The 13,053-nt window shown below is 44.2% G+C and overlaps 1 protein-coding gene and 1 long non-coding RNA gene across 2 annotated transcripts in view; one reads left to right on the forward strand and one right to left on the reverse strand.

The window, feature by feature from the left end:
* Positions 1 to 13,053, forward strand: part of LOC139435228 (uncharacterized) — a 203,112-nt gene that overhangs the window by 107,317 nt on the left and 82,742 nt on the right. The window lies entirely within an intron of this gene.
* Positions 1 to 13,053, reverse strand: part of rims1a (regulating synaptic membrane exocytosis 1a) — a 145,767-nt gene that overhangs the window by 81,645 nt on the left and 51,069 nt on the right. The window contains exon 5 of the mRNA XM_071205706.1: positions 2,872 to 3,116. Coding sequence (XP_071061807.1) covers positions 2,872 to 3,116 — 245 coding nt within the window. The remainder of the gene's footprint in view (positions 1 to 2,871; positions 3,117 to 13,053) is intronic.

Below are 13,053 nucleotides of genomic sequence, written 5' to 3' on the forward strand. Positions count from 1 at the left end.
CATACAAATAGACTCACAATGGTAACAAGTGGAAAATAATATTTACAAATGTGTCCAATGATTTGTAGATAATTTTGACTACTCAAGACTCCTGACTTATACTTCTTCAAAGGAAGACTGTGTTCATTCTACAATTACATGGGATTAAAGCAAAATGTAGTTTTAATTGTATAATACTTCAATTTTAAATAAAAGACAGTTTGTTTTCATCTGTTTTCAAATAAACAAAGTATTGGCTTTCAGAATATTAAACTTGTTTGGGCAAATTCAGATGATAAATACAGCTTTGAAGCTTCGGCATAATTAAAAGCGGAGAACGGAGTAATTTAACGTCACAGCAAGCATAGCAACAGCCGGTGTTTCTTGTGTTTCCCCGGTACACAAACGCAAACATACACACACACACACTCGCGAGCTTCCCCCAGACCAGTAATACAAACGAAAATGTGTCTTCGGGTCAATGCGACTGATTTCGATAGAGCAAGTCACATTTGGTTTAGGCACGAAACATACAGTAGAAATACATTGCTTTCAAAATCGCTCTGTGTTGAATCAATAGATTATATTTCATGACTATAACACGAAATGCCGTGAGTGCTTCATCCTCTGAACACCACACGATGGCGACTGTAACGCACATAACATAGGTACGCTCCTCTGAAATGATTGTCCCCTGCAATTATTATTATCCCTCAATCGAGTTCGCTATTCAGCTCGCTAACGTTAGCTTAAACCAGGGGTGGGGAACCTTTTTCCTCTCAAGGGCCATTTCAATTTTTTCAACATCCTCCGAGGGCCGTACAAATTATTCACCTCTGCTTAAAAAAACTAAAATCACAGCCCATTCATTTGGCCTTTCTTTCATGCTGTGCAAAGAAAAAGCAACCTCTTCATCCAGATATCTTACCATGATGATGCATGCACGTGCACGGCTGTGGCATGACCACCAAAACAGAAAGATATGGACACAAAATGTGTGCAAATGTATTTAGTTTCCTATCCATGTGGACATGATTTAAGTGTGGGGGGGGACCTAACCTCCTCTAGGGTGGTCCGGGGGGTTCGCTCCCCGGGAAGATTTTTTTTTAAATGTTGAAGTTAAAAGCATCAATCTGGTGCACTTTGAGAACAACATTAGGAGATCTATGGATACATCTCTCAACACCCATATGAAACAGAACTGTAAACAGATTTACTTTTTCTTTATGGACATTTTACAAATCACTCCCCTTTCAAACTGTATTCTTGTTTATTAATAACAACTTTTTTTTACTGTTATATAGTATTTTATACCTGTTTACTTTATTATCTTATTTTTTTATAATAATGATCATATAAAGATGTGCCTTTACCTCACTGGTTGGAGAAAAAGCTTCTTATATTCGTTAGCATAGCTAGCTAACCAGATGCTAATAACAACAAAGTTATTGACTGTATGATCAGTATGACAGTCATGAACAGATCGCCACTGGGCTTTCAACTAAAGACACAGACACGCAACAACTGCGGCATGTGTACGGCTCCTTATGGGTAGGCTACTGCACTTTTTGGAAGTGCCGGAGCGGTGTTCTGGTGCTCTCCGTCAGCACTACACCCCTGTCAGAGCCCCTGTCGGACGAGACATATACCACGTGATGACACGTTAGGCTCTTGTTGTGTTCAAGGACCCTGACCTTGGCCAGGAAAAACAGGCACTCGCTTGTTGAATTTTTTTGCGGTCTTTATTTCTTCATTTTTTTCTTTTTTGCGTGTTTATAAATTACCTCGAGGGCCGTACCAAATGGTCTCGGGGGCCGGAGGTTCCCCACCCCTGGCTTAAACAAACGTAACATGCAACGTTAGCCTAATCTAAAATGCTCTACTACGGCGTACCTTTCATGTGGCTCTTCAGCGCAGACTCTCGCATTGTTATATTTGCAAACTTTGCAGGAGGCTACTCGTGGGCTTGACCCTCGTCTTAGCCATGGTTTGTATTTGTCTTCTGCTAGCCAATGCTCGTTGAAACTGCAACCTCCTGGCACACAGTCATCTATCTCTCATCAGAATGCCCAGGTCACACGTAACACAAACACTTGCATGTCGCGCGCATAGCGCGGGAAGGCCGCGGCGGAGCTGTTTTATGTAGAACCGAAGCAATTCTTTTCTTTTAATCTAAAAAGCGAACTATTCAGTCAGACAGCAATTTATTGTAAAAGTAAAGCATTTACATTTTCAAGCACTTTATCTCAATTTCAAGCACCATTCCCAAAATTCAAGCACTTTCCCAACCTTGAAAACACCACGTCAAATTTCAAGCATTTTCAAGGATTTCAAGCCCCCGTACGAACCCTGAAGAATGCACTACTGTATAAAAGAAGCAGATGAAGAATGCAGGAGATAATGCTTGAAATGCAAATGTTTACATATTCATCAAGGCTACAGTTCTTTCTGATGGCTGAGAGGCTGCAATTTAAAGGGGCACTCCACCAATTTCACATATCACAGTCACTTTGTCATGGTTGGTCCTATTCTGCCTCGTATAATCATGTATTCTGTGAGAAAGTCTAATAACCTCATTGATGTCACTGTGGTTTGGAAACGGCTTCTTTCTGAGCTAGGTTTTGAAAGATGCAAGGCAGATTAGTCAGGGAGGGAATTTAGAATGACGCTATTCAGTTGCATTATGGGATTTGTAGGGTCCATTGTGTTCTGGGGCTAGACCTATACATAGCACTGAGGTTGCCAACATTCATATAAGGTCATTCTGGCGTTTTTTGTCTCTAATTAAATTGATATCTGGAATGACTACTTTTGTTACAGTGTGTAAGGGACAAAATAAAGCTGTATTGATTGATGATATAAGGTTTCCGTCTCAGTCTTGCTTCAGCTTACGTGTCTCGCGGTGGTTCGCTGCGGGATCGGGGGTCGATGCCAGGTTCGGTCCCAGGGGCGTGGGGTCGGTTGAGGTCTTGGATTGTGGAGGGCGCTTGGGAGCGAGACCGAAGCTTTTGGCACACAGACGGCTCGCTGACGGCTGCCCCGAGGCCAGCAGGGTTCCCATCCGGACCTGTGAACCACTCGCCTGGCTTGGTCAGGATCTCCTGCTGCTTCCGGCAGTTATTACACACCCAGATCACCTGGTTGAGAAGGAACATGGGTAGAGATTACATTTACAGCTACGTGTTGGGACACAAGGTTTCCTATAGGATAATGGCACATTTATGTTAACATAACATGACAGAGAGTAGAGTGGAGCAGTGATGATATCTTTTTGTAGATGGACCCATAAGTGAGTATCGCCAGGGCTCAAGGGCTCCCTCGACAAGGCAGGTAAATCTCCACATATTAACATCACTTTTATAATGTTTTAAGTGATGATGTTTAGTAGCCTCATTTAGCCACTTGTTAGCAACCGCTGTTTTTAAGTTACATAGGATCTTTGGACATTCCCCAGTGGGGTATTTATTGACGTATATTTTGTCGTAGAACAATGCGTACACATTTCTAAACATTGCGTTATCTTATTTCAGGCTTCCAACCAAAAAAAAAGAATTCATAACAAAGTTGACTTCGAAACGAGGGAAGTGGAAGTGGTCAAATCCTATTTTATTTCTGGGTTTTAGGACTCATTCCTGCACCACTCTATTACAAATTAGAGTTAATGTGTACGAGCTAATTAAACCAGCTGTCATTAATATCACTATAAGGCTTCCAACAGGAAGGAACTATTCTTTGTAACAGCCAGTAAAAACCATCTCAGCACAAACTCTGCCAACCACTAATCAGGCACCCGGCTTCATCGCAATGACTTTGAAACAGGAAATGGAACAATTTACTTCCTAAAGAGCCTCATTGCTGCCAATATGTGGTCCAGGAAAGGCTTTAGTGGAAGCGTTTTAAGATCAACATCATGGCAGTTACCAGGGAGCAGCTTGGCTTTCACTGTGGGCTGCTCCTGGCCTCCAAATGAAGCGTACAGAGCCAACTGAATAATGAAAGGATATTTGCACGGCCAAAATAATATCTGTCGTTTTCTTTCTTTCTATTTGTCCTATCACACATATGCACATCGACTATACATTGGCTGTGTTCACTCACTACAGCTGAGTGTCCACATTTCAGAGCTTTCAGATCAGTGTGTATCAACACATTGTCTGATACGTTAGAAACAGAGCAGACAGTTAAATGCATTGTATCTGGAATTATTCACCATTCATGCACTTTTGTCTCCAAGTTAAAGACCAATAGTTTGAAGGACTGCACTGCCACATCCCACATCAAAGAAAGGGCTATCACCATTAGCTGTGTCAGATGTCAATCATTCAACAAAGAAGTGTACTTATGGGTGTGGCCGGTGGAGGGCGATTCTCCGAATTTGAGACATTTGCAGAGGTTTTTTTTTTATCACGCATGGAGGTGAATATGATTTGAAGCGACACTATGCAAAACTCACAAGAAACGCCTGGCTCATGAAGCTAAATGTTGGTCTATGCGGGTAGATTCGTCCTGAAACCAAAAGACGATTACAAAAACGATGAAGCAACAGCGTCTGAAATAACCAACATTTAACACACTGAGCAATCAAGTCAGCAGCCTGTAAGAAAAATGTGGCAATTTTTCCAGACTCACATATTGCAAAGAATACGGCTGTGTTTGTGGAAAACAAATCCATTCAAACAGAATATATTTCATTGTTTGACTTGCATAATTTGGACACATTTTTTTTTTCAGGGTTGGCTGGATTTTGTATTTAAATCTCAACTAACTCTTATCACCGCAGTAGTATTTCCCGTATTGTACCGTACAAACATACACTTTGTCCTACATGTGGCTTGTTGGCACCTGGTCACCCAATACTTCTCATATGTTCGTCCCTCTCCTCCAGCCACCAGGGTTCTCGTTACTCCTGAACACTCCCCAATGACTCTTTAAAGCGAGCTCAAATAAAACACTCTGGCATCAGCCACCCTCACTCTCTCTTCTCTCCCCCCCCTTCATCCTGCTCTCCCTCTTTCAGCCCCCTTTCCCTCTTCCATTTCTCCCTCCTCCAGATTGCTTTTGATTAAAGCTACAAAAGCTGAGGAGAAAACAGCTTTACACCAACGCAGCTATATTTATCCTGCCAAACACCCCAGCACCACCAGGGAGAGGGAAAACGTGTGCTCAAACACACACACTGAGGCCCAATCCCAAATCACCCCCTACACACTACCCCTCCGTTCGCACGGAGGGTCCGCCAAGTGCTGTTCCAAACCAACGAGTGTGGAGGGGAGTGGGTTATCAAGCTATCAAACAGTGAGTCTGCAGCGGTGCTGACTTGAGACCGGTCTCTCCCTGACCGGAGTCACGCTGTGTGTGTCCGTCAGGAAACACGCTGTGTACAAGTAGTTCCAGCAAACATCCTCTGATAAACTGCGATGTTAACAACCTCATGATAGCCTCATATGTTTTTAACTTAGGATCGTATCCTGTGTTTAGTCTAGAAAAAGGTAAATGTGTGCATTTTATTATAAAGTTGTGTATATGTGTAACCCCGGTGTAATGTCCTCTCAGCAACAGACCACTCGGAGCTGGTGATTACTTCAGTTTATTCCATACATAGGATACCTGCATTGCAATGGACACATACAATGAACACGTGAGCTGCCACAGACATAATACAATAGCACCTTACTCTCAACAGATCCTCACGCGGTATGAGAACCTCCCACAATCCATTGCGGTAACAAAGCTACAGCAATGCAGGCACACGTTTGTACCACCAATTTAACCTGGATTTTACACCAACCTTTATAACTCTGTTACATACACCCCCCTAAAATTCTGCTAAATTGGGCAAAACACAGAAAACAAAACACACAGGAGATACAAAATACCAGCCGTGTAGAAATGTGAGCATAACCTCGTTGAAGTCAGTTTGAAACTGTCCACTTGGAACAAGTCAGCAAGAGATTGGCCAAACCCCTTAATAACATAGACACAAAAGATGCCGTGTACACCTCTTATAAAATAAACATTACTCTTCTACATCTTGAAATTACTGAGGAACACTGTAAGACAGTGTAAATACTGGTTAAAAAAAAAACTAAAACATATATATATATGTATATCTATAATCACTATCAGGAGTCTAACCAAAGAATATGTCTCTCATAATAGAAAACACAGAACCACTTGTTGACACCGAGTCATCAACAATCTGTCTAGCTGGAAGCTTTATAGGTCTACCTGCCCTAGTGCAAAGTGGAAGAGGCTGTTCACTAACTACATGGCCCTGTGTGAGTGCACCGAGTTGTGTATCTGTTGCCATGTCAGGGGAGGGCACACAATGAGCTCTTTCTGCTGAGGGCTGTAAAGATGCATCTTGGGACACCTCACATTCAACAGTGGAGGGCAACTGTGCAACACGTACGGAAGAGTCTGAGGGATTCAAAACCTCACACACAACATGTGAGATCAAAGACTCTTCTGCTTCTGAAGATGCTGTGCTCACAGCCACAACTGAAGAACAATCAGGCTGGCTATCTCATCCCCATCATTTGCATCATCCATCTGCAGGAGCCAGTTAACTGTCTTCGTCTCACTGTTCTGTGCAGCGAGAGAAACCACTGGGTCACTTTGTCCACTTCCAGCGACAGAAGAGCAGCTTGTCTCAAGATCTCCATCGCCTCCCACGGGGAGAAAACCCACAGGAAGCAGGAGATTCCTGTGGACAACTTTCTCCTTTGACGTCACAGGATCTCTAATGCAGTACACACTGATTCCTGGCTTCACAGATATCACTTCATAAACTGTGGAAACCCATCTGTCTGCAATCTTTCTTTTCCCTCTCTCACCACGATTTGCAAGCAAGACTCTGTCACCAATAGTGAGAGGTGACCCTTTTGCTTTGCGGTTGTAGTTCTTTGCCTGACGTGCCCGTTCAGTCTGACTGTTCTGCCGGGCAATGTGAGCAGCTTCAGCCAGGTCACGTTTCAAGCGGGAAACAAACTCACAATGGCCAACAACAGCACTGCTAGAGAGGGCATGCTGGAACACAACATCAACTGGCAGACGTGGGGTCCTCCCAAACATGAGAAAGAATGGGGCAAAGCCTGTTGTCTCATGCTCAGTGCAATTGTAACAGAATGTCAGCATTTGGAGCATTTGTGGCCACCTGGCCTTGGAATGTGGAGGCAGGGCCCTTATCATGCTCCCAAGTGTTCTGTTGTACCGCTCGACAACTCCATTCCCCATAGGATGGTAAGGGGTGGTGTGTGACTTCTGGACGCCAGCCACCTCCATGAGCTCTTTAATGAGTTGACTCTCAAAATTGGCTCCTTGATCTGAATGGATGCGTTTGGGGAAACCATATATGCAGAAAAAGTCAATCCAAAGTCGACGAGCGACCTGCTTAGCTGACTGATTTTTACACGGGAATGCATGAGACATTTTAGTAAAATGATCCGTGACTACCAAAACATCCACACACTTTTTGTCAGTCTGTTCAGCAGTCCAGAAATCAATACAGACTAGTTCCATCGGTTCAGAGGTGCAAATGCTTTCAAGAGGAGCACGGTCGTTAGGCTCAGGTGTTTTTCCAACCACACATCGGAGGCAATTTCTCACATGATTGATGATGTCACGTTCCATCCCTGTCCAAAAGAATCTCTGCCTGGCAAGAGAAAGCGTGCAGGCCTGTCCCTGATGACCAGCCGAGTCATGTATGCCATTGAGGACTTGGGCCTTAAGGGAGTCTGGAACCACAATTTGGTGGATCGTCGTGTTCATTTGTCTTTCTTTCTTTACCTTGCACAAAATGCCATCCTTGACGGAGAGTTTGGGCAAGTGTCTTAGCAGTTTTGTCACTCCGCGAAACTCAGCAGCACGCTCACGTCTTGTGGGTCTCCTGCGGCGCTGGATGTAATAGAGAGCCCTGCCTATGACATCATCCTGCTCTTGGAGATTAACAAGTTCACTCTTCGGTAGAGAGGAAGTCTGGTCGACACCAGCGACCTGAAAAACAGCTGGTCCTGTTCCTCTCACTTGGCCGACACCTCCAGTGTCGTGTGCATCCAACACTGCTGAGACGTCATGTGATGACAGGGACCCCTGAGAAGGAGGCTGGGTGATGACGGCGACTTCCTCGGACTGATCAACAACCACCTGGCAGTTATTAGTACAGCTAAATGCATCTTGCACTGTTCTATCCACCATCCCAGACATGTGGTTCATTAAAAACGCATAAGGTTCAGTCACAAGACGGTGGCTCATGCACGATTGGACAAATGGCTCTCTACTTAATGCATCAGCGACCACATTCTTTGGACCAGGGATATAGTTCAGGTCAAAACTGTATGCTGCAAGCTTTGAAACCCACCTCTGCTCACAAGCATCCAACCTAGGCTTAGTCAAGATGTATGTCAATGGATTATTATCCGTCCAGACTGTGAAGCGTTGCCCTTTTAGCCAATGGCTAAATTTGTCACAAACTGCCCATTTAAGAGCGAGAAACTCAAATCGACGTGCTGGATAGTTCAGCTGAGAGTGGGAAAGTGTCTTGCTAGCAAATGCTACAGGTTTGGCCATCTTTCCATCAGGAGGCAACTGTGAAAGGACGGCCCCTATGCCATCAAAGGAGGCATCAACTGCAAGAATGAATGGAGCGCTAAAATCTGGATGTGCTAAAGTGACACTGTGCACCAGCTCATACTTCAATGTTCCAAATGCTTCTTTGCACTCATCATTCCAGTCTGTTGGAGAGTCTGACATAGCCTTTTTTAAACTTTGGTTTGTGGCCTCTCGCTCTTTTGTGTGGTGTGGCAGGCTCAGCCACAAGGTTGAACAGCGGCTTAGCTTTGGCAGAACATCCCTCAATGAAATGGTGGTAATAGAGAACCATCCCTAAGAAAGACCGGATCTTCTTAGCACACGGTGTTTGCCCATCTTGCTCCATCAAGTCAGCTTCCTGCATATCATTTATAGCCTCCACTTTACTCGGGTCGGTCTTAACACCATCCTCACAAATAATGTGTCCCAGAAACTTGACTGACCTGCGTAGAAAGTAGCACTTCTTAGGGGAGAGCTTTAAGTTGTTGGCTGCAAGACGCGAGAAAACCATCTGTAGACGCTCAAGTGCAACCTGTTCAGATGGAGCATAGACCATGAGATCATCCATGTAGCATAGCAGACTTGTGAAATTCTCATCCCCAAAGATGGACATCATCATTCGCATGAAAGTGGCAGGGCTGTTCGTCAAGCCCTGGGGCATCCTGTTGTATTCATGAAGACCGAATGGGGAGGAGAACGCTGTATATTTTCTGTCATCTTTTTGCAGTCCGACATTGTAGAACCCTGACGTGAGGTCCATTGTGGAAAAGAACACATTTCCACCAAGCGCAGCAAGGGCATCTGTCTGATGGGGCAATGGATGTGCATCTTTTACTGTTCTTGCATTCAACCACCTGAAGTCATTGCAAAGGTGAAGGTCACCATTTAGTTTGACAACGAGGACAAGGGGTGATGAGTATTCACTCTGAGATTTGCGAATGATTCCTAATTCCTCCATGTCATTCAGAGCAGTCCGTAGCTTGTCATAGTGGCATGGCGGAACCCGCCTGTATGGAAGTCTGAAGGGCTTGTCATCAACCAGGTGTATTCTGTGCACAAAATCCACTGCCTCGCCACAGTCCATTTTGTGCTTCGAAAATGTTGATTCATACTGCTCAATGATTTTCATCAGCTTATCTTTCCACTCGAGAGAGACTTCACAAGATGAGAGGTCCAAATCCTGCAAACCCATGTCACTCAACACGCGGGACATCTCCTCCTCTGACCTTGGCTCAGGTGACGGGCTCCGTGTGTACTGTGCACTGGATTGGATGCGAACTGGATCTGGTAAATCCTGCACTGAAAGACAGGGGGACACATCAGCAACCTTTGCATCTTTTTTAAGGGTGAGTGGCTTTTCAGTGGGGTTTACAATTTTGACAGGAACCCAGCCATTTCCCCATAAGGACGTGACAACCCTCCCCACCAGAATTTGTGCAGGTCTGGCTTTTGACTGGGTGGGCTCAATGATGACTGTACTCCCTACTGCAGAGACATCAGACTCAGGTAATTTCGCCCACACCAAACTTTCAGACATTGGCTGCAGAGTTACACATCTTTTCAGTTTTGCCGTGCCAATTGTGTTAGTTACTGCTCCACCTTTGCATTCATCTGAGGAGGACAGCAGAGACATCAACTTGGGCAAACTATCACTCTGAAAACTTATCACAGGAGATGTGATATTTTGGCAACTTACAGTTTTTTTCATCTGCAAAATGAGCCACTTGATGGCATTGCTGCCGAGAATCATTTCATCAGTCTGGCCTGGCACAACTAGAACAGGAATTATTACCTTATAGCCATAAACTGATGCAGTAAGATCATACATGGCAGATGGAGTAACAAGGTGACCACCACAACCAACTATGACAAAGCCTTCGGCTGATTTCCTTTCCATGTTAGGGACAGATTGTGAAAGTCTTATGTCAGCTGCCTCACTAATTGTGCATGCCATAGATCCATTGTCCACTAATGCTTTGAGAGCTTGTCCATTATTGGTGGTCACAGCTGTGTGGAATAGACTATCAGTCTCTGGGAGTCTTTGCAGCCTTTGTACAATCAGTGTCTTATTTGATGGCACCATGCTGCTGTAGGTGTCATACAATGTTTCACAATCATCAATGTCTTTCATATCCAAGGTGGGAGGCTCACTCACATAATCTGCACTATCCTCCCTCTTGTGCAGATCATTCAGTTTCCCTGCTGGTTGTAGTGAGGAGGACGTCTCCCCTCTGGGCACTCACGTCTTGGGTGGCCAGGTAAGTGACACTGGAAGCAAAGTTTGTTCTCTCGACAGTGTATGAAAGCAGAGTGAGAGCTGTCATTACATATAGAACAAGGCATGTCCATAAAGCCCTCAATCTTTGGTGGCTTGTTGCTAGTATATTGCCTCCTATTAGCTTGAGCATACCCAGGGGCCTGGAGCAACACCTTCTCCAGCATGCCAATCAACCTCTCGAAAGCGGGGGTGTCCTGGCTCACAGCTTGTGCCTGTTTGGGAATGTCTGACACTAAAGTAGCATTAGTGTTCACCTCAGCTACATTCATGTTTATCCTGCCTCTCTCTGTGGAAGACCTCAGTCCCTTCTCTAAATGGTATTCATCTAACACTTCCTGAACTTCTCCTGCTGACCATTTATCAATTGTCTTGGACCTAAATGTAAGAGCTAAATCTCTGCTGGGGCAGTGTCTGATGAACATACTTGTGACTTCAATACTGGGATTATCAAACACCTTACCCTGTTCCCTAAGACAACTGTCAGCCACATCGACAGCTCTGTTTAGTCTGAGCCAGTACTCATATGGGTCCTCTTGTTCTTTTGGTAGAATGGAATAAAAGTCAGCTCAGGGCACAGAAGAGCAATGGCTGGGGCTGAAATGTTTGCGGAGGAGTCCATAGATGGCCTGTGGGTTCCCTTGGACATCAATTCCACTATTTCTTATCCCAAACTTCACAACATCCTTTGCTCTGCCCCTCAGGTGAATCAGAATTTCTTCAGCTTGATGCTCTGGCTGGATACTGCTTTTCCTGATGTAATTTCTCATCAAATCCTCCCATTCATCAACAGGCAGTGTGTCTGAACTCTCTCCTCTGAACACAGGTGGGTATTTAACTCCTCTCTGAGTGACTAGCTGGACTTGGGAGAGATCCAGTGTTTGGCTGGGGAGTGTGTCTTTTTTAATGCATGTTTCTTCATGACTGTGTGCGCAGCAGCTGTAGTGTTAATGCGTGACATAATGCTATCAGCTAGCTGCTGCCCTATCTGCTGCACACTAGTGCTCATTTGGTCAGCTAGTCTCACATCATCAGGAGGGTTGGGGGCTGATGAGCTAAAGCACTGTGGTGTAGATAACTCTACTGTAGGCTGGATGGAAGGTGTCATCACATCTCCATTTCTGATAGGACTGTGCACTGAATCCCCATCAAAAGTGTTCCTATCCCCCACCTTAAAGTCACCTAGTGAAAATGGAACAGGTGTGCTACATAGCCCTCTACCCCTACCAACATTGAAAGGAGTCATTTCAAAGGTATTAAATCTACTGGAACTCATGTTTTATCAATAGTAAACCAAAATAAAATGACAAGTTCAAAAGAATAAGGCTTATATCAACAAAATAAACCTGAGAGTCCAACACAATGAAGGAATTGAAGCTCCAAAACGTTGCAGCGGCGAGAAGACATCCACTCTGGTCTGGCGTAGTCAAGAACGGGTCACCGCACCAATGTAACCCCGGTGTAATGTCCTCTCAGCAACAGACCACTCAGAGCTGGTGATTACTTCAGTTTATTCCATACATAGGATACCTGCATTGCAATGGACACATACAATGAACACGTGAGCTGCGTTCTGTTGGAGAGATAGCACCACGCTCACTCACGTTAGCCTATTAGCTCAAATTAGCTATTGACGAACACATTAATAAATCATATAACACAAATAGCGAATCACACAAAAACATGTTGCTGTGAGCATTAAACGACTAACATTAAACTAAACACAACAGAACGTTATTGTCCTAATAAAATAACATACATTTTGTCCACAGACATAATACAATAGCACCTTACTCTCAACAGATCCTCACGCGGTATGAGAACCTCCCACAATCCATTGCGGTAACAAAGCTACAGCAATGCAGGCACACGTTTGTAACATTAGATGGCGTAATTCTCCAATTTAACCTGGATTTTACACCAATCTTTATAACTCACTACATATGTACAGATCGTTGCACAAATTAAGCTTATAAACATCAGGTTTAAAACTAATTAAAGATGTTTGGAGTTTTATTTTAGTTATTCATTTTAATTTGTTGTCAAAGAGATGCTGATTTGAAACCGTTGTTACATACAGTTACGACATTTCCTGTTTCTGCCGGAGAGAGGGGAGGCCGTCCCAAAGCTTGCTGCTGTATTTACTCCCTCCATCTGACAGGAGGGAGCCTTCGCCATTTCCGTAACTGTTTCCTTTCACGTTGATTTCT

This window comes from Pseudochaenichthys georgianus, chromosome 15 (genome assembly GCF_902827115.2).
Source record: "Pseudochaenichthys georgianus chromosome 15, fPseGeo1.2, whole genome shotgun sequence".
NCBI classification, from domain to species: Eukaryota; Metazoa; Chordata; class Actinopteri; order Perciformes; family Channichthyidae; genus Pseudochaenichthys; species Pseudochaenichthys georgianus.